This window comes from Puma concolor, chromosome E1, assembly GCF_028749965.1.
Source record: "Puma concolor isolate L17-30 chromosome E1, mPumCon1.1.hap2, whole genome shotgun sequence".
In the NCBI taxonomy this organism is placed as follows: Eukaryota; Metazoa; Chordata; class Mammalia; order Carnivora; family Felidae; genus Puma; species Puma concolor.
This window is the reverse complement of record NC_141680.1, coordinates 14566090-14586229: the sequence shown is the minus strand read 5'-3', so window position 1 is coordinate 14586229 and position 20140 is coordinate 14566090. Positions and strand designations below refer to the sequence as shown.

At 53.7% G+C, this 20140-nt stretch overlaps 1 protein-coding gene and 1 long non-coding RNA gene across 9 annotated transcripts in view; one reads left to right on the top strand and one right to left on the bottom strand.

Moving 5' to 3' along the window:
- RAP1GAP2 (RAP1 GTPase activating protein 2) overlaps positions 1–20140 on the top strand; it is a 227885-nt gene that overhangs the window by 201314 nt on the left and 6431 nt on the right. For 7 of the 8 annotated variants that reach the window (XM_086686312.1, XM_086686316.1, XM_086686315.1 and 4 more), the window contains 8 exons: positions 2817–2888; positions 3409–3495; positions 4886–5020; positions 12558–12695; positions 14320–14441; positions 16805–16918; positions 17150–17267; positions 17736–17862. In XM_086686312.1, coding sequence (XP_086542438.1) covers positions 2817–2888; positions 3409–3495; positions 4886–5020; positions 12558–12695; positions 14320–14441; positions 16805–16918; positions 17150–17267; positions 17736–17862 — 913 coding nt within the window. The remainder of the gene's footprint in view (positions 1–2816; positions 2889–3408; positions 3496–4885; positions 5021–12557; positions 12696–14319; positions 14442–16804; positions 16919–17149; positions 17268–17735; positions 17863–20140) is intronic. The other variant, XR_015243925.1, reaches the window with a different exon arrangement.
- LOC147574132 (uncharacterized) lies at positions 6947–11013 on the bottom strand. Its single transcript, XR_015243928.1, has 3 exons — positions 10671–11013; positions 7932–8062; positions 6947–7654 (listed from the first exon to the last, which is right to left on the bottom strand). It is a non-coding gene; the product is annotated as an uncharacterized LOC147574132 (long non-coding RNA).

Here is a 20140-nt window from a genome sequence, read left to right as displayed (position 1 = left end):
AAGGACAGGGGTGGGAAGGTGCAGGAAAGCCCCCCAGACTGAGAGGCTCAGGAGCTGATGGTTCTGGTCCCGGCCCTGCCTCTGACTGCTGCATGACCTTGAGCCGGTTCCTTCCCTCTCTGGACCTCAGCTTCCATCTGTGTGAAATGAGGAAGTTGGACTAGACCAGCTCTGAGTTCCTTCCAGCCCTGACATGCTGCGGGAGGGGAAGCGGAGTCAGGGGTCGGGGGACTTGAGGAAGAGGGGTGTGTGTGTGTGTGTGTGTGTGTGTGTGAGAGAGACAGAGAGAGAGAGAGAGAGAGGGAGGGAGGGAGAAGAAAATGGTTGAGGCGAACTCTGTAGTATTTCAAGTGTCTTTTCTTAGGTGCAGGTCAGCAGGGGAAGTAAAAAAACAAAGCCCCAGGTAACAGGTTACCCCATACTGGGTGCTTGCTCTGCACCAGGCACTGTGCTAGGCCCTTAGAAGCACAGCCTCCTTGAACCTTCACGAGCCCCTGGTCAGGCAGGGTCTCTTGTTAGCCCTATTTTACAGGAAGGAAATTGAGGCTGAGAGCCTAAGCCACTTAAGGCTGGAGGCCACAGAGCCCGGAGGTGGGGAGCTGGAGTGCGTCCAGGTCTGCCAGTGGTCTTCACCACTGAGCCGTCAGAGCAGGTGGGAACTTGGCTCCAAAACTCAGGGGTGCATGAAAGGTGATGTCAAATGATTTTTCAGACGGGAATTTTGTCCCTGTCCTGCCCGGATGGAAGGGAACTCCGGCTGAACCGTTACTAGAACTCCCTCCTCTTCCTGTCTCAGGTCACCCTGCCCCTGATTCCTGAAGCCCGGCAGAGGTCTCAGGAATCCTATGGGAAGCACCCCACTGGGGAGGGGTGCTGCCTGTGTACCCCCTTCCCCTCACTGCTGATCTGGTGCCTGGGCAGCCTTCCATGGTTCCCCAAGGCTTCCAGGCCACACTTGGCCATGCATGTCAAGGTGGGAGCCCTTGGAGGCTCCCCGCCTCCCTGGTGTATCCTTGAACTCACATGCTCCAAGCCTCCTTCTCTTCCCAGCCTCGAAAATTCTCTTCCCCACAGTACCTGCACCTCTTTCTCAGCCCTGCCCTGCCCCCTGCTGGGAGGCCCACACTGAATTTAGAAACTGAGAAGGTGGGGCCGTGTTCTGGCAGCTTCTGCTTTCGGCCCAGCAACCCACCTGTCCTCAAGAAGAGGGAACAGCAAAGCCCCGGGCACTTTGTTGGAAAAGGGGTCAGGAGAGGGAACACAGTGGGGATAGAAGATGCATCACCCGGAAGGATCCTGTCCCCTGCTTTTCTGACATGGCTGCTGTGGTGGGCTTATCTGACCAAGAGACTCGGCAGGTTGAAGAGCATGTCTGAAGCGCCTTACCCAGTCAGCACAGACCACTCTAGAGCAAGCCTGAGAAGGAGGGCCATAGGGGTGGGAAGAGGGCGGAGGGCCTGACCTCTGGCCTACCCTCCCCCACCTCAGTTCCTGTGCACAGTGGGTGGTGGTGGGGGACTGTGTTTGGCAGCTGGAACCAGCCAGGGATCATGTCAGCTGAACACACACCATTTCCTAATTCTGGGCACGCAGACAGCCTTGAGCTTGGGGAGAGAAAGCAGTACTGACCAGCTCTCTCCCGCTGTTTCCTTCCAGACCCTGGCAGGGCCTTCCCTTGGCCTGGCTCTGAGCTGCCTGCTCACCCGGTCTGGCAGACTCTCTGCATCTGCCCTGCTTCATAGGCCAGGGAGGCTGGCAGCACGCCAGGGCCAGGCTCACACCAGCGGCAGTCTGGGAAAGGGAGAGGGCAGAGTCTCTAGAGAGGCCTGCAGCCTTCGGGCTGAGAGCAGGTGAAACCAGGGCACGTCCACGCAGGGAGGGCATCTGGATGTGCTGGGCCTGTCCCGAGGCTGGGACACCCCTAGGCAGAGCGCCTGGGTGCTTTCACTCCTAGTTCCTGCCTTCCCAGGCTGGCCGGAAGTGGACACCACACCCAGAGCCTGGGGCACCCTGTGCGAGAGCACCGGGATGTCCCCCCTACCCACAATTCCCAGCCTGGGCCCTGGCGCTCTGTTGGTTCAGGGCTCACCCAGACAGACTTCTAACCCTGTGGTGGGGCCAGGGCTCCCAAACACTAGTCCACCAACCGCACGAAAGCTTTGTGGAGTGTTTAACAGTTGCGGATTCCTGGCTCCGCCCCAGTGCTTGTGATTCAGTAAGTTTGGGGTGGAGCCCATGCAATCGGTATTTATTTTTTAAACACTTGAAGTGATTCAGGTTTGGGAGTCAGTGTTGTGGGAAAAGGACCACAGAGCAGGACCAGGAGGTCTGGATTCCCTGGTCATCTGTGTGGCTAATCACCTGTGTGCCTGAGGGGAGATGGCTCCCAGTCTCTGGGCATCTGTGTCCCCATCAGTAAGACAGGGTTAACGGTTCTCACTTTGTCTTCTCCGTGGGATTAATATCCATTCAAATGAGGCAACGAGATAAGTCCTCCTGGGCACTTGTACTGCGTTAGAAGCGGAGTCCCAGGCTACTCCTCAGTCCTGTCTGGTCATCTTGCCAAACTTGTTTCTGGCCTCCAGGAATGTAGATGAGAGCATGTGGATGGCTCTGTGCAGCCGGCCCCACTTCTAGGAATAACGACTTGGGCCATGCTGGTGATGGCTCATGGGAGTGTTGGATTTGAGTTCTGGGGAGGGGAGGGCAGAGGACTGCTCTGGGTGGTGGGCTTTCCTAGGGCCAGGGCTTGGAATGCATTATCCTCCTCAGCTTGGATCTCTTCCCTCCTGGCCCACACCGAGACTCTGTTTCAGGTGTCAGTCACTGCACGGGAAGATGTGCCCGCCTTTGGCCCACCTCTGCCCAGCCCTCCTGTTTTCCAGAAGGTAAGAAACCCCTTTCTGCTCTTCTCTTATCTCAGGCTCTAGGTTTCAACATCTGAGTGGCCGTGGCTGGAGTGGGGCCGGATCTGGGCTGGGGACGTTAGAAGCACCTTAGGCAGGCTTGGGAGAAACTCCTTACTTGGGGTCTCTCCCCTCCTCTCCTGGTGCCGCCAGCCTGGCCTAGTACAGTGCCTCTTCTCACAGTGTTTGACGCTGGCTTTGCTTTTCTGCTAGAAGAAACATTTTTGTACCTATGCCTCAGTCCCAGAAGCCTTGGACAAGAATTGCTTTCAGTCATGGAAACGCTGGGGCAAGGGGTTGATTTCCTGGGACCAGGAGAGCCGGTTTCCACATTGGCATCGTAGGTGGGCCTGGCCTGGGCTAGAAAATGACTGAATGTCAGAAGGAGGCCTTTTAGGGACTCTCCTCGGACCCTCTGTTCTGCTTACCTGTTGCTGTGGCTGAAAGCTCTTTCAGCAACAGCTGAGGCTGAGAGAATCCCAGAGCTTCATGTCTGTTCCAGGGCCCGGAGTTCAGGGAATTTCTGCTCACCAAGCTCACCAACGCAGAGAACGCTTGCTGCAAGTCGGACAAGTTTGCAAAGCTGGAGGTGAGAGCACTGTTTCTGGAAGTCTTCCTCCTGCCTTCTTGGCTGCTTTCAGCCGGCCCGTCCCGGGGGTCTTCTCCTGGGGGCTGCTCAAGGTGCGGGGCACTGTGTTTGCCCCTCTAAGCCTTCAGTCCTGCGTTGATTTAGGAACTATTTCCTCTTGTGGAAACTTCATGCGAACTTCAGGTCTAACCAACCATGCACCAGTCATTTATTGAGCACCTACTGTGTGGCAGGCTCTGTTCTATTCCCCGTGATACCGGGGTGAGACATAGTTTCTGCCTTATGGAGCTTTTGGGCTGGTGGGAAGGGGCCATTGCTTAAGAGACAGGTATGATATAGTGTCCACACTGGGCCGTGATGGAGGCCAGCACAGGGGCTGTGACTGCTTCTGCCCATGCACAACTGGGACGTGTTCAGGGAAGGCTTCTTGGAGGAGGTGGCCCTTGACCTGCTGAATCTGGGTATCTGACAAGGCTTCTGCCAGGAGGAAAGTTTGAGGAGGGTTATTCTAGGCATGGGAAATAGCATGAGCAAAGGCCGGGCAGATCAGAGCATGACTTTTGAGGGAGCCCCAGAGTGTTTGACATGGCCTGAGAGAAGGACTCGTGTGGGGGTGGATACTCAGCTGGAGAGGTTGGTTGGGTCAGGTCAGGAAGGGCTTTGCACTTTAGAGGTGATGAGGTACTAATACAATACTTAGGAGAGTGATGGTTTGCTTTGCATATTAGAAGATGACCCTGATGTGACAAGAAGGGCAGGTTGCCAGGGAGGAGGGCAGGAAGGGTGGCAAGTCAGCTATTACAGGAGTCCAGGACACATGGTGACAGCTTGCTTGCACTGGCCACAGGAGGAAATGGTTTGGGGGCAGGGTTGGGAGGACTTGATGGAGTCCTGTATTTGGGTGGGACGAAGTGGAATTCCAAGGCGGCTCTTGGGCCTTTGGCCTGGGCTCTTCACCTACCTGGGGATCATTGGAATGAGGTCTTTTAGGACCTGCTGACCTGGAAGTGCCTGCAAGGGTTGCTGCAAGGGCTAGTCCTGGTACGCGTGCACGGCGCCCCCTGGAGGTTGTATCCACGGCCCTGGTGCACTGTCCGGATGGAGAAGGGCAGTTGGGTACGCGGCTGTGGAGCTGGAGGTAGAGATCTGAGCTGGGACTCGGCAGGGTAGAGCTGTGGGATGGCTCGAGGAGAAGGGGCAGGGGAAGAGAGCAGAGGCCAGCCACAGAGCTTTGGTATTGACTGCAGTACTTGTGAGCACGGAGCCTAGCCAGGCCTGAGGTCCACACTGTTAACTGGGATGCTGACGGTCAGGTGTCTGGAGCCCTGGGGAGAGGGCGCATCTCTGTCCTCGGTGCCAGCTCCATCGTCCCCACCCTCTTTTCTTCTAGGACCGGACGAGGGCCGCCCTTCTGGACAACCTTCATGATGAGCTTCACACCCACACACAGGCCATGCTGGGACTGGGCCCAGAAGAGGACAAGTTTGAGAATGGGGGCCATGGGGGATTCTTGGAGTCTTTTAAGGTACAGGCACAGGAATGGCTGGGGATTGTGTATGGTGGAGGTGAGGGTGGGGCAAACAAAGGAAGGGGTCCAAGGTCTTTGGGGTCCTGACCCCGGAGCCCAAGTGCCAGGATTGCAGTGTTGGTAGAGGGCAGGGGCATCGGGAAGTGTGAGCGGGCAGAGCAGCCAGCAGTGTCTCTGGCGTCTTCTGCATCCGTCCTTGATTCGGATTTTGTCTCCTCCTGGCCCAGGAGTCTGAGAAACAGGGACAGGGAAAGAGTTGTCAGCAGGCAGCAGGAGAGGAGCCAGCACAAACCAGGAACATTACTGCCTTCAACTTCCTCCTTCTGTGGCGGGATGAGGAGTCCAGGAAAGGATGATAAGAGCCAGGACAAGCCTTAGGGGTCTGTAACAGCCAGCGTGTGGTACTGTGATGGTCCACCTGGCAGGGCGTTGGAGGACCCGGCCAGGGCCGGTGGGACGGAGTTACAGGCAAGTAAATCTCTGTGGACTTTGCAAAAGGAAGAACTTTCTAACGAGAACGAGCTGCTAAAAGAAGTAGTGAGCTCGCTGTCCCTGGAAGTATTCAAGTAGAGCTCGGGCAGCCACTGAGCTAGTGTGAGATACAGGAGGCTTATCATCACATGTTTACTGAGCGTTTTTGGTCCACACAGCTCTTACGTCCAGCATCTAGCTTGACCCTGGCTGTATTCGTGTGTAGTCAACAGAACGAGTCTTGTTATTCCTACTCACGCGTGAGGGCACAGGCGAGAGGGGCCGCAGGACTGCTCAAAACCTTACACCTACTTAGAGGTAGAGAAACAAACTCAGCCTTTCTGGTTCTTAGGTTAACAACATTCTGCCGGATTGCCCGTTGCAGAATGACTTGTCGAGCTGCCGTTTTGGGGGCAGTATGTGTGGGGTCAGGGTGAGCCCTGCCTGCGTTAGAATCCCAGCTCGGTGTGATCGTGGGCACAGTCTTTAAAGTCCCTGAGCTGCAGTGTTCTCAATGACACACGGATGATCAATCGGACCTCTGGAGTTGCTGGAGGAATTCACTGAAATAATACGTGGAGAGTGCGCGTTGCCTGGAACACGGTAAATGCTTGGTGAAAGCGTTAGCTATTATTGCTGCGTAAGGTGAAAACTTACTGTGCGCCAACCCATCTAAAGCCTCACAAGTGCCCTCTGTGCCCTGTGAGGAAGGCTGTTATGATGGGGATAATAACTCATTTCCAGTTTTATTAATTGTGGGTGTAATTTTTCGTGTGAGGAAATTAAGGCTCAAAGAGACAAAGTAATTCGAATCCGAGTGTTGAGTTGAGTCTGCTGGATCGCAGAGCCCGTGTTCTACATGATGCTGCCTCTGGTCCCAGACTCGGTTAGGATTCCACCCACGCCAGCCTGGCCTGGGCAAGCCTGGGGTCTGTCCCTGGCGGCCCGGCGGGACCGCAGAGAACAGGGCATGGCTCCGCTGGCCCTAGTCGAGGCAGCTGCTGAGATTCCTCTCAGGGGCGGGGGCGGGGGCGGGGGCGGGGGTGGGGGGTGGGAGCCGAGCTGCTTGTCCAGGCTGGTGGGAGATTCCTGGGGCATCTGTTTCAGGCCTGATGGACAGCAGCAGCCAGGGTGAAATAGGAGAAATTGCAGATCAAGAGCAGAGGGGCATGAGGGAGAAGGGGGGCAGGGGAGCAAAGAGGGAGCTAGGTCGGCTAGCCCGGCAAGAGAAGGGGGAATGTGAAACCCAGGAAATAGGAAAACTTTTGTAGCACTGCCCCTTCATCATATCGAGCACATCACAATGCTCCCACATCCCGCAGTAAAATGTAATTTGTGTATGGCTTAAGCTGCAGGTGACTAGCTAACATAATGTGATATTTTGTAGACTTTAATGAAGCGTTTGTTTTGCAAGTTTCTTTCTGTATTTTGAAGCTCACAGTCGGGTTTTTCAAGTTTCAACTGTTTTTATAACCTGGAAAAGCTCGTAGACTGTGCACACTGCCCATGGTGCCTTTGGATAAAATGGTCCAGCAGCTACATGCAGGTTGTGGGTCTAAAGGAGGGTGGCTCCAGGCCACTTGCCCAGTCACCTGCCTCTGGAGGAGTAGCAGTTGATCTGTGTTCGACTCTAGTGGGACTGACTGAAGAGGTTTCCCACAGAGAGGAGGCTTCAAGATTTTAACAACTACTCATCTTTGATCGAGTAGTCCAGGATCTTTTTCTTTTCAACCCTTAATCCTTCCACCTGTGGGCTGGAGACATCTGCTTGTGCATTCTGCTTCCATGCCCGTCCCGGAGGCAGCGCTTATGGGGTATGGGAGGGGTTGTCACGATCGGTCACACAGAGTGAGCCTTCAGAGCTCTGACCATTATGATGAACTTTTTTAAAACCCTGAGTTGGGAACAGGAGCTCTTTTACTCTGTTCCTGCCACCATTATCCTCTTATCTCCCAGGCTGTGGAGGCTGGAGCTGGGGGCCAGCCAGGAGCAGCACGGAGCCCAGCGGCCTGGAGGTTTGTGATGTCTGGGCCAGGCCCACGGTCTGACCCAGCTCGGGAAACCACCTCTCGTCGTTGTGCTGTTTCTTCATGCACTCCTGGGGTGGTGCTGTGGCATCAGAATTATTGGCATTCCTCATGGAGTTCCTCACCTGCGCCTCTGGAAAGAAGTGGTGCACAAAATGATCCCAGAAAGAAAAGTTGTGTGTTTTATCTCCTTCTGGTCAAAGGTCTCATCTCGTGTGGAGACAGTTGAGAATTCTCAGGGCTAAAAGCAATCTCAACCATCCATCCCCTTGCCTCTCGGGACCATTCTCCCTTCCACCCCCCTACAGAGCAGTGGCCCTCTGTCCCTCTGCAGAGAAGCAGACCCATCGCTGCCCTAGGTCATGCTGCCTGGCACCTCACACCACGTAGAATAGTTCTCTCTTCTTAACCTCGGTCCCACTGGCTGTACTTCAGGCTTTTCTTCCATGAGAAACAGAACAGTTGGTTTATGGATGTCCAGACCTGCTTCTCAAACTGAGTGCTGAGAGATAGTCTCAGGAATCTGCCAGTTCTACAAACACTGAAAAATTTTGCATTTTCACTTAGATGATAACCTAAAAATATACAGATTTCCAATTATAGAGACCAAACTTTTGCAGCGAAACTCTCAATTAAAAGACATTTCTGTGGAATAAGAAAGCATATTGTATATGCGGTCCGTGGAACCACTGCTGTGGGGGTCTGTGGATGTATTCTGGGTCTTGCAAGAATATTTTTCTTTATAAAAGAGCTGTGGGACGCCTGGGGGTTAAGTGTCCAATTCTTGATTTCGGCTCAGGTCATGATCTCATGGTTCCTTAGATCAAGCCCCATGTTAGGCTCTGTGCTGACCATGCAGAGCCTGCTTCGGATTCTCTCTCTCCCTCTCTCTCTGCTCCTTCCCAGCTCATGTGTGCGCTCTCTCTCTCAAAATGAATTTTAAATGAATAAAAATGAAAGAGCTGTACATTACTCAGCTTCCAAAAATATTGATCTCTGGACCATTGTTTCCAAATGCCATTCTCAGCCACTGCCAGCTGTTGATGAAGCTATTATTGGTCTGTAATGAAATGAAAAGAAAAAGTAACGCTCCTCGGAGGCACCTGGGTGGCTCAGTTGGTTAAGCATCCAACTCTTGATTTTGGCTCGGGTCACGGTGTCGCGGTTCGTGAGAGCGAGCCCCGCCTGGGGGCCCTCTGTGCCCCTCTCAAAATAAATAAAACTTAAAAAAAGAAAAAAAAAGTAGCACTCCTTGATGTAGCTACGTGACATGTACACAAAATACACGTAAGCCACATTTTGAGAAACATTGAGCTGGCCCAACCACCCATTAACCTTGTCGTGCAGAAGGGAGAATGGAGGACCAGAGAGGAGAGGGTCCAGTGGCAGAATGGAGACCACCCAAGCAGGGACAGCTGCTTTCTCCAGCCTTTGAGAGGTGGTGATAGTTAATGCACTGGTGTGATACGTATGACCCCTAGTGGCAGGAGAAGGGCAGGAGGCTGCAATTTCCCAGGCAGAGCACCCGCAAGCAAGCAGGGGCAGCCCGGGTGTTCGTGGATTGGAGCTCCGGTCTATGGAGGGGGGAGGGGTATTTCCTTCTCTTGTCAACCTGCATCCTTTATTTGCCCTGCTAGAAGGACAGAACACCCCATTCCAGTCCTCAGTGTACCTCCTGATGAGGAGTGTCTCAGGAGGCAAGCGGTTAGCATCTTTCTCTCCAAGCACCCCTCCCTTTGTTGCTTGCCTTGTGCAGCTAGGCACGTCCGCCTTAGCGCTCATGTCTCTGCCTCGTGTCCCCTAAGTTTGTTGAAGCGAAACAACTCGCAAATCCCATTTAGAATCATGAGGAAGCACAAACCCCTAAGGAAGCAAGGCTTGTGGTTGGCCCAGAAGAGACTTGCTCCGTGTATAACACTAACTGGTAGCTCAGTCCCCTGCCTAAATGAAGCGACATAAGTAGATAGAGAGAAAGTGCCACCACCTCCCCTCCCCCACGAAGGGAGAGCTTGTTCAAAAGTAAGCCGTGAGGTGAGCTGAGGGCTGGGAGACCGTGAGGAGGGACCCTGGAACCGGCAGTGGTTAGCCGGGGGGAGAGCACTCTCTGAGGGCACTCGTGTCCTCAGACAGTTGAGGGACGGTTGTGTGAAATATGGAACAGCCTGGTCTGAGATTGAAGAACGAGTAAGATGCCAGCTCGGTGCACAGAAGGCCTTTCCAAGGGTCGGGCTGTCCGCCACTGGAGTAGGCAGTGCTGAAAGCAGCGAGCAGCCTGTCCCTGGGAGGATGCAGGCGGAGGGGAAGACTGTCTTTTCTCTACCCTTTCCTCGCTCTCCTTCCTCCCCGGTTTGGGAAGGCTGTGCTTCCAGCTCCACATCAGATTGAAACGTAAAACACTTCAGACCACGTCACTGGATGATTTTGTCCAAATCCAGCTTTGTTTTAAGGCTTTAGGGCAACCGTCATGTCTCTGACCTTCCGTCCCCAAGAGCGGGGAAGGAGAGCTGGGCCTGAGAGAGCAGGTTGCACACCGGGTATTGGGCACCCACGGTCTGACGTCCTCCCCACGCAGGACCGTCACCACGTTGTGCGAACGAGGAGGCCATGTGTCAGAGAGATTCATACACTGTGTTGGGAAGACCAGGATTCAGACCTCTTTCTGTTAGCTTCAAGCAGCAGATGGCCACCCTGCACATCCCTGGGGTTCCCTGTCAGCCCATTGTCTCCTCAGATTTATCTTGCGGACTCAGACAGCGGCACCAAGGGCATTTGAGGAGAAAACGTCTTTCCCGACATCGACCTTGGAGACTTTTTTTGAAGAGAGTCGAAAGCCCTTGGTTTCTGATCACCGTTAGTCCATCAACCAGTTCCATTATATGTTCAATCTCGACAGCTCTTTGGGAGACCGGGACCCTTTCATCTGGAGCCCAGGGTCCTGGATTTGGGTTCCCACTCCATCTCCCACCTGCAGCGACCTTGGGTGATCGTTTGCCTTTTGGGACCTTTCCTATCAGTGCCTGTCCTGTCTGCATCTCAGAGTTGTAGGGATCCAGCGAGTTCATGTACACGAAGCCCAGTAGACCAGATCCCATCAAACCACATCAAATCTTTCTTGGGAAGAGACCCGTGAGGAGGGCATCAGAACATACACGATTAGCTGACACATCGTCGTTGATGACGGTGGCGGTGGCGGCAGACCCACAGGGGCCCCAGCGGGATGTCATGATGCTGAGATTTATGGAGCACTTGACTCACTTAGGGAGGTTTGCTGTTTATCCAGAGACACCTCAGTGTGGTGCCACACCATTCCTGGCCTCGGTTTTCCAGAGGGCGTGTGACTTAATGTTGTCTTTGGGCGATGGAATGAATAGAATGTACTGGCTGGAAACAGTTGCTAGGCGATTCTGTTCTGTGGTCTAGAAAGGGAGAGAGAGATGATGTGCCTCAGGCAGTGTCTTTGACTCACACAGGAGAGGCTAGATGACATCAGGGGTAAGAGTCTGGTGGGCTCTGTGCCTCATTTGCAGAAATGGTTCGTCTCCAGAGCATTCGTGTTTGCCAATGGCTGTCTTTCCTGAATCGGCTTCCTGCATCCATGCCTTTGTCCTTCTAAGTCAGTTTTCTGAAGCTAAGTTTCTGAGGACCTCAGCCTGCTCTCACAGTAGGGAAAACCCACGAGCCCACTTAGCAAGGGCTCTTGCGGGGACTCATGGCTCAGTGTGGTCCTTGGCATCTGTTATCCCGGCTTGTTGGCTTCGTCCCGCAGGCTTGGTCTCTCATGGCCCCAAGGTGGCTATGGCAGTTTCAGGTGCAGAATGTCACATCTCTTTTGGAAATCCTTTAAAAAAATTTTTTTTTCAATGTTTATTTATTTTTGAGAGACAGAGAAACGCAGAGCACGAGCAGGGGAGGGGCAGAGAGAGAGGGAGACACAGGATTCAAAGCAGGCTCCAGTCTCTGGGCTGTCAGCACAGACGCGGGGCTTGGACTCACAAACTGTGAGATCATGACCTGAGCCGAAGTCAGACGCTTAACCGATGGAGCCGCCCAGGTGCCACTGAGAGTCCTTGAGGAGACCTTTCCCCACAGCTCCCATCAGACACCCCTCATGCCCCACCGGCAAGGGGATAGGTTATGTGACCACCTTAGACTGATCATGATACGCCCTTGTCCCGTGGAGGAAGAGGGGAAGTTGGACCAGACAGTGGCTCTGCACTGAGGAATATGCCAGGGATGGCATTTTTATGTGCATAACTCATCATATCTCCATTTGTGTATCTTGGCGTATGTTGGGGTTTATATCTAGGCCCTCTGTCCTACTACCTATTAGCTGGGTGCTCCTGGTCGGGTCACTGAGCCTCTCTGAGCCTTACCTGTGAAATGGAATGGAGGGCATCCGCACGGTGGGCTTGTCGGGAGGATACATCTAAAGCTCTTAGAGAGCCTGGCGCGTCATAAGTCCCCAATAAACATGGCAGCTCTTCTGTTTGTGTGCTTCCTGTGTGCCTGTCCCTGTGCCAGAACCAGGAGAATTACAGGAGAGGAGTCAGAGAAGTGTCAGACCTGACCTCTGCCTCTAAGAAGTGTCCAAGTCGGCTAGGGAAACAAGACGTGTTCCTAAAATTAGGGCAACACTAAAAGACCCAGGGCCTGTGGGAGTGCTCCCTCTGTGTTAACCAGCTGTCCTCACTATGGCCACTTCTCTTGGTTCCGGTTCCAGAACAGCATAGACCTGCCAAGTGGTCTGAGGGAGCATTGTCACCTCCCAGGCCCGTCCCTGTCAAAGGCTTAACGGCCTTGATTTTACCTGTTCCTGTCTGTGCCACGCTGTGACAAGCCCCTGATCATCCTGGGTGTCCCCTCCTGGACCCTTCACTGTTTGCCAATGTGCCCTTTGCTCTTTGGTGGCCCTGAGTGGCCTGAGTGTGCACAAGTGTGCACAAGCTGAGGGCTCTGTCCACAGACCCCACCAGGAGGGCAGGGGCATCCGGTGGGCAGGGCTCCAACTCTCAGGTCTCTGTCTCTTCTCCCCATAGAGAGCCATCCGTGTGCGTAGCCACTCCATGGAGACCATGGTGAGCAGCCAGAAGAAGCAGCACAGTGGAGGCATCCCTGGCAGCCTCAGTGGGGGCATCTCCCACAACAGCATGGATGTCACCAAGACCACCTTCTCGGTGAGTGCCACAGGCCCCTGGGGCAGCATGCGGTTCCTGGGGAGGGCCCCCCACCCCAGGCCTGTGAAGGATGATGTATTCACCCAGGCTTGGGCCAGGTGGCCTGAGCAGGGACGGGGCAGATTGAGGCTGTTTGGGGGTGACCCTAGGCCCTGCCTGTGAAATGGAGCCTCCATTTCAGTTTCAGTTTTGGGGCACTTTTCTCTGCCCAGAGGCTGGGGACCCAGGAGGGGTGTCCTTGCTTTTGTTATTAATGATGACGGTAGTCACCCTTGGCTTGCTGTGCACCAGGGGCTGAACTAAGTGATTCATAGACCTTATCTCATCTGATCCCTCTAACAGCTCTTAGAGGTAGACATTGATGTGTTCTCCATTTCGAATTTGAGGAAGGGAGGCCCAGAGGGGTTTAGTAACCTGCCACAGGTCACCTAGTTAAGCTGAAAAGCTGGGGTTTGAATGCATGTCTCCCTGATCCAAAGTCTTGGCTGTTAGTCACTGTGTATGCAGTTCCCAAGGAAAGAGCCTGGTGTGTCTGTGGGTTTGGGTCTGGTCTGTTTGCACCAGGGACTGGCCAGGCGAAAGAACCACATAGTTGGTCCTTTTAAAAAGCAAAGGGACTTTGCATTCGGATAGAGTAGGGTTTTCTTTTCTTTCCTTTTCTTTTTCTTTATTTTTTTTCCCCAGATAGTTACCCACCATGATACTAAGGACCAGTATTGTAAGTGGTCTTACATAATTCATTTAACTTACCAAACATTTCATACTATTGTCTTGTCCCACCCAGAAGGTCTGTGAAATGAGCAGGGCAGGACAATTATCCCCATTCTGTGGGTGAGGAGACTGGGGCCCAGAGAGTTTGGCTACTCACCCAACGTTGCATAGGACACAAATGGCAGAAGTCGGGGCCTGGATTAGAGGTCTGGAGGGCTCTAAAGGATGACTGCAGTCCCTGCTCCTCAGTCTCCCACCCCTTGCTCCTCCCCCCTGCATGTAGCTGAAGCAGAGTCACATTCTCGGCAGTTCCCTTGGCCTGTGGATCTGGGTCTGCCGCTCTCATTCTGTCTTGTTACTGAGACACTCAGCTTGGACCCCGTTATTGTGAGGAATGGATGGAGAGTCAGAGCCGTGGGTTCTTGTCCTTGTCCTTATGGTGATTTGCTGTGTGACCCTAGCCCAGTCCCCTCACCCCTAGGCTCCTCAGCTTCCTCACTGGTAAAGCTAGCGGTTGGACCAGGTCATTCCCCGGGCTCTCTCAGCTTCCTGGTTCTCAGTCTGTGACCCCATGAATCATCCTGACCTTCTCAATGTGCTGGGCTCTCCTTATCATGGCCCTGACCCCTTGTTCCTCCAAGAATTGTGGTCTTTGGTGATTATTACCTGGGGCCACAAGGTCTGGCTTAAGAACACAGGAAAATGGGCTGCAAATGGCTTGAGTCTTGGGGTCTCAGCTCCTGTTACATAGATCCTCGCCTTCCCAGCTGTCTTGCTGTTTTGTGGGATCCCCTCCAGACTGGTTGGGGGTTGCACAAGCTATTTGTAGACCAGAGATGGGTGGGGGGTGAAGGGAAGGAGACTGGGGTCTGGGGTGGGCCATGAACACTCATTTTGGTGGTTTCATCGGCAGCCTCCAGTGGCGGCGGCAGCAGCCGTGAAAAACCAGTCGCGGAGCCCCATCAAGCGGCGGTCGGGACTCTTCCCCCGTCTACACACGGGCGCTGAAGGCCAAGGCGACGGGCGGACACGATGGTAACTGTCCAGTGAGGGGTTTGTGGATCCTTCCACCGCTGCAGCTGCCAGATGGCCAACCTCAGGGAGGGCTTTGCGCTGCTTCGGGAGACGGCTTCCTTCTAACCTTGGTCCCCACTTCAGGCACCTGTCTCACTCTGCTGTGTCCACTGAGGCAGATTTGGCCAGTCTCTGTGTGGGACCTTCCAGAATTGTCCGTGTCGCATTTGGATCCAAACTAGAAATGTTGCTTGGATTCTTTCTTTGCCTCCTTTTCCAAAGCTCACTCAAATGTTCCCTCTTATGGAAGGCTTCCCTGCCAAGACAGTTAATTAACTTTCCTTAGGCTTCTAGAATGTTTTCTGTCTTTTTAAAAGCAGCTCTTATACTGCATGGTATTAACCTGTTCTTGCTCATTGTCTTTCTGATCCTTTAATGGTGAGACCATTTGCCCTTTAATTCAGCAAGTAACATGTCTTGAGTGCTTGCTACATGCTGGGGTCAGTGCTCCAGCAAGAGCTACAGGAGGCACAAACCTGCCTTCCAGAAGCTTACAGTCTTGTGAGGGAAAAGGAGGCATTTAGGTTGTCTGCCTGTCACCCCGAATGGTGACCCCAGGACCCGAGCTTGGGCATGCAGGATGAGGGGTGGGTTTACAGAGGGGGATGAAAAACTCTGTTTGGAACCAGTACGTGTGAGAGTCCTTGTGGCCTGCCCAGCAGAGAAGTGCAGAATTCTGAGTGGTCAGGATGAAAGTCTTAAGCTTGGGAGAGAGGCCTTGACCGCAGAAGGGAGTCAAAGATGCATCAATGAATATGGCCACTCAGGGGGGTGTATAGAATGCCTGGGGGACACCAGCATTTAAGGGCAAGGGGAGAAAGGGAGGGAAGATGAGGGAGAGAAAGCCCGGAGGGGAGGGATTCCAGGAGGGAGAGTCCACAGTGTCAATGTGCAGAGAAGCCCTGCACTGTGACCCGAACCCTTGCTTGGGTGGACAATTAGGAGGTCATTAGCAACCTCATTAAAAGGGCATTGAGACATTCATGCTTCTTGGGTGGCTATAATTAAAGAGACACATAATAAGAAGTATTGGAGAGGATATGGAGAAACTAGAATCCCCAGGCATTGCTGGTAGGGGTGTAAACTAGTGCACCTGCTTTGTAAAATAGCTTGGCATTTCTTCAGAGAGTTAAACTTGGGGTTATCATCTGACTCGGCCGTTCCACTCCTAGGTAGAGACTCCAGAGAAAGAATACACATATCCACATAAAAACCAGCACACAGATGTTCCTGGCTATTCGTAATAGCTCAAGGTGGATAAATAAAATGTGGTATATCCATCAATGGGATACTTTTTTTTGCAATGAAAAGGAGTTGAACCACTGATACGTGCTACAACTTAGTTAACCTCGAAAAGACTATGCTAAGGGAAAGAAGCCAGTCACAAAACACAACACGTTGTGTGATTCCGTCTCTATGACACGTCTGGAAGAGGCAAATCCATAGAAACAGAAAGTAGATTAGTTGGTCGCCAGGGGCTGGGGGGAGGAGGGGATGGGGAGTGATTAGGAGTGGGTCTGGAGTTGCTTTATGGGGGTCTCAAGTGTTCTAAACTTAGATCGTGGTGATGGTTGTACAACTCTGTGAATATGCTAAAAACCACTGAATTACACACTTTAAGTGGGTGAATTGTACGTGGATGGTATCTCAGTAAGGTTGCTGTAAAAATAAAAGTGCATTGAGGACGAGGCCAGCTTGTCCCCAACAGGGGGCGCAGTAGAAATCGTGGGTGTCAGTACATGGTCTTTGTTAAACTACAGGAGAAGGAAGCCCTCGGGCTCTTGGCCGAGAGTAGCCATTTACCAAGGTGCCATTCCCAGCATAAAAGGCCACCTTGTCACACGGATCCAGGGAGCTCATATTGTGGTCTGTGTGAAGGGTGTCCCCTGGACTTATGCACGGTGACCCTGCCCACACTGCCAAGGAGTCCACGTGCACTGGGTTATTTGCCTGCTGTGGGAGTGGATGTTGTAGACCTCACTCCACCCCCCCTGTGGCATTGTTCTTGACTTAGAGCTCTGCCAGGTGGGATGGCCGGCAAAAGTGGGGAGTGGACTTGGGCTCAGGAGCATCAGCGCGTTCTCTTGCTTGATAGCGCTTGGCTCATCCAAGAGCCTAGAATAGCCTGATGCAGCAGAAAACCCCACTCTCCGTTGCTGTCTGAGTGGGGCTCAGGGAAGTGGTGGCTGTGCGCTGGTAGGCGTGCTGTGACCCCTCAGGCCCTATGGGGCTGAGAGCCTGTTGGCTGTCCTAGGCCTGGGGGTGGGGTGGAGGCTCAGGGGCCAGTCCCATGGCCTCACCCCTCTTCATTCCTGTTTCCTTAGTGACAGTGCATCCAGCAACCCCAAGACCCCGGATGGTGCACACTCTTCTCAAGAGATAAAGTCTGAGGCCTCTTCCAATCCCAGCTCTCCGGAAATCTGCCCCAACAAGGAGAAGTAAGAGAGTGAGGGTGGGGGAAGGGCTGACTTTAGCCACTCGGAGCCCTGGAATATGCTCTCTGCTGACAGCCAGCATTTTTGCCTTGAGAATTCTCTGGAAATGTGAAAGGCAACAGGCAGGGGCATGGGGAGGCACTGGCGGGCCAGCTCAGTCTCTGCCAGGTCTGCCCTGCCGGTGAAGGGGGTCTCGCTGAGTGACCGGGGCCTGCCCTACTCCTGTTCCCACAGGCCCTTCATAAAGTTGAAGGAGAATGGCCGAGCCAACATCTCCCGTTCCTCCTCCAGCACCAGCAGCTTCAGCAGCACGGCGGGGGAGGGCGAGGCTATGGAGGAGTGTGACAGCGGGGTAGGTGTACCTCCATCCCGCCCTGGGCCCAGCCAGACCCCCGCTGTATGCATCAAACTAACTGCTGTGGGAAGAGCCCCACCCAGGCCCTGTGGGTAAAAGGGAAGGTAGGGAAGCAAGAGGTGGGCCAGTCAGCCGTCTCTGCTCTCTGGGAGCAGTGGCTCGGGGGGTCTCCGCAGAGGGGCACCGGAGCGGCAGCAGGGGGCCGGAGGCTGCACTGAATGGTGTGTGTCCGTGCAATGGGGCTCCTGGCTGGAGAGGAGAGGGCCGGTGCTCTGTGTGGCCAGGCCATGGGCACTTTGGGGGCAGGGTTAGGGGCGGCAGAAAGAGCAGGTCCAAGTGTGCCAGTGGGAGGCAGTGACCGCCCTGAGCTTGCTGGGGACCTGTGGCAGGCCTGCCATGGCGCGGGTCACCCTGTGGTGCCGCTGAGGACGGAGCTGGCCCTGCTCACCCAGCCTCTCTCCCCAGAGCAGCCAGCCGTCCACAACCTCACCCTTCAAGCAGGAGGTGTTTGTGTACAGCCCGTCCCCGAGCAGCGAAAGCCCCAGCCTGGGGGCGGCCGCCACCCCCATCATCATGAGCCGGAGTCCTACAGGTCAGTGACGTCTGGGCATGTGCACCATGAGGCTGGCGGGGGGAGGGGGCAGGGGCTGTGTCCTGACCACTGTTTGTGGGCGTGAGCCCCAGCCACGCTCAGTCAGGCGGTTTCTGCTTCGGCCCCAAAGGGTGAGGCCCTTGAGCTCTGCTAACCCGCTTCATCTGTTCATCAGCCTTAAGACACCTGTGTTCTTATTGTCTCCTTACTTGTGGGGAAACTGAGGCTCTGAAAGTGCAGTGATTTTTTTTAGTAGAGAAGTTGGGATTTGAAAGCCGAGGCTCTCTTGCCCCACCCCCGTTACTGATGCTGGGTGCCCCTGCCACGCTGTGACCTTGACAGTGCAAGGTTACGGAGCGGGAGGAGTGTGACAGGCGGAGGGGACCGCACATGGTTCCTTGGGCTGCGGTTCATCTAGGGGACAGGTGTGAGAGGAGACAGCACATAGGGTGCCAGGCTGCGGCTTCCATGGAGACCCTGGCAAGGAGCTGGGTGTCATCCTGCTGGCGAGGGGAGCCTTGGAGGGTCTTAAGTGGAGCAGTGTCTTCTGGACTAGCGAAAGACTGTTTTGGTGGCCGCAGCTGGCCGAGCAGACAGGATTGATGGGGAGTGGGCTCAGAGAGAGAGATCAGCAAGGGGTCACAGTGGGCAGTGAGGGGTGGCTGGGCTGTGGATCAGGGGTGTCTGGAGAAATGGGAGAAGGATGTGGGTTCAAGATGCTGACGGCAGAGTCTGCTTGGGATTCTATCTCTCCCTCTCTGCCCCTGCCCCCCTTGTGTTTGCTCTCTTGCTGTCTCGAAATAAATAAATAAACTTAAAAAACAAAAAAAAACATTAAAAAGAAAAGAACTGCTAACCTCAATGTTTGTTAAATAACAGGAATAAAACAATGGTAAGAGGTTCTCAACCGGGGGGCACTCTTGCCTCCCCAGAGCATATTTAACGATATTGAGACATTTCTGATTTTCAGGATTGTGGGAGGAGGGTGTGCTGCTAGCGTCCAGTGGGTAGAGGTCAGGGATACTGCTAAACATCCTACAAAGTACAGGGGCAGTACCTCCGCCCCCCCCGCAAAGAATTATCTGGCCCCAAATGTCAATGAGCTGAGGCTGAGAAACGCTAGTCAAGTGATAGAAACACAGAAAGAGCTGGTTCATGCGCTTGCTCTAGTCCTGCCCCCTGTGCCGGGCCACTGCAGAGCCCGGTTCTTATCCTGGTTGTGGCATGGATAGGTCCATCTCTCTGAGCCTCAGTTTCCTCATCTGTAAAGTGGGTAGTAATACAGATACTCTGATTTTTTAAAAAAATGACGCTTAATGAAATATTGAAGGAATGAATGAAACAATCTGTAACCAAGCCTGGCTCCTACTTGGTATTAGGTACATATCAAAATAAAGTTTTGAGTAATGGGAGGGTTAGAGAGTGTCTGCCACTTGCTGAAGGTCACCCAGGGCAGAAGGGGACCTCGAATGGGCCTGGTAACTCCATCTCCTCTTATCGTACCACACGGTATGTTGCTCTCAACCCCCTTCCCTGGCGCATTATGTAACCCCAGGGCTACTTCCTACTCCCAGCCTCGCAGAAGTTGTGCTGGGTACCTGCAGGACCAGGGTCAGTTTGCAGAGATCTGGAAACTGTTTTGAACTGTTTGGCTGCGCCTGGGGAGAGACGGGGCCGGGGGAGGGAGGTGCCCTCGGAGGACCTGACTTCCAGGCTTCTGTAGTCTCACATGCCCCGACCGTTGGTCATGTCACACCTGGGCTCCCTGGGACCCTGAGAGGGGACTGGCAGGTCACAGTGACAGGTACTCACGGTGCTGGGTGGGACCCCTTGATTCGAAGCACCAGAAATAAGTCAGCAGCCTCTGAGTGGAGGGTACTGACTTGCCGATTCCCTGGGCCAGAGGAAAACCACAAAGCCAAGTGGCCCTCCTGCCAGCAGCGTGCTGGGAAATGTTTAACAACTGGCTCTCCTGCTGTACACACACACACACACACACACACACACACATTTACTATAAACTTTACTGATACAGAGGATCTGAAGTACACAATTTATAAATAATAATCTTTATTATAAATCCCATATTCATACTGATATTTCTCTAACCTTGGTATCTGTAGGCAACTAAAAGTTGCTGATGACATGAATGATGATTGATATTTTGTCAGTGACATGTGCAACCTCTTTGCTGAATCAGATACCGGTTTTCAGATACTGGAAGGGTACGGACTCAGTTTTTGGCCCTGCTTATAATGTAATGGCTACAGACACAATG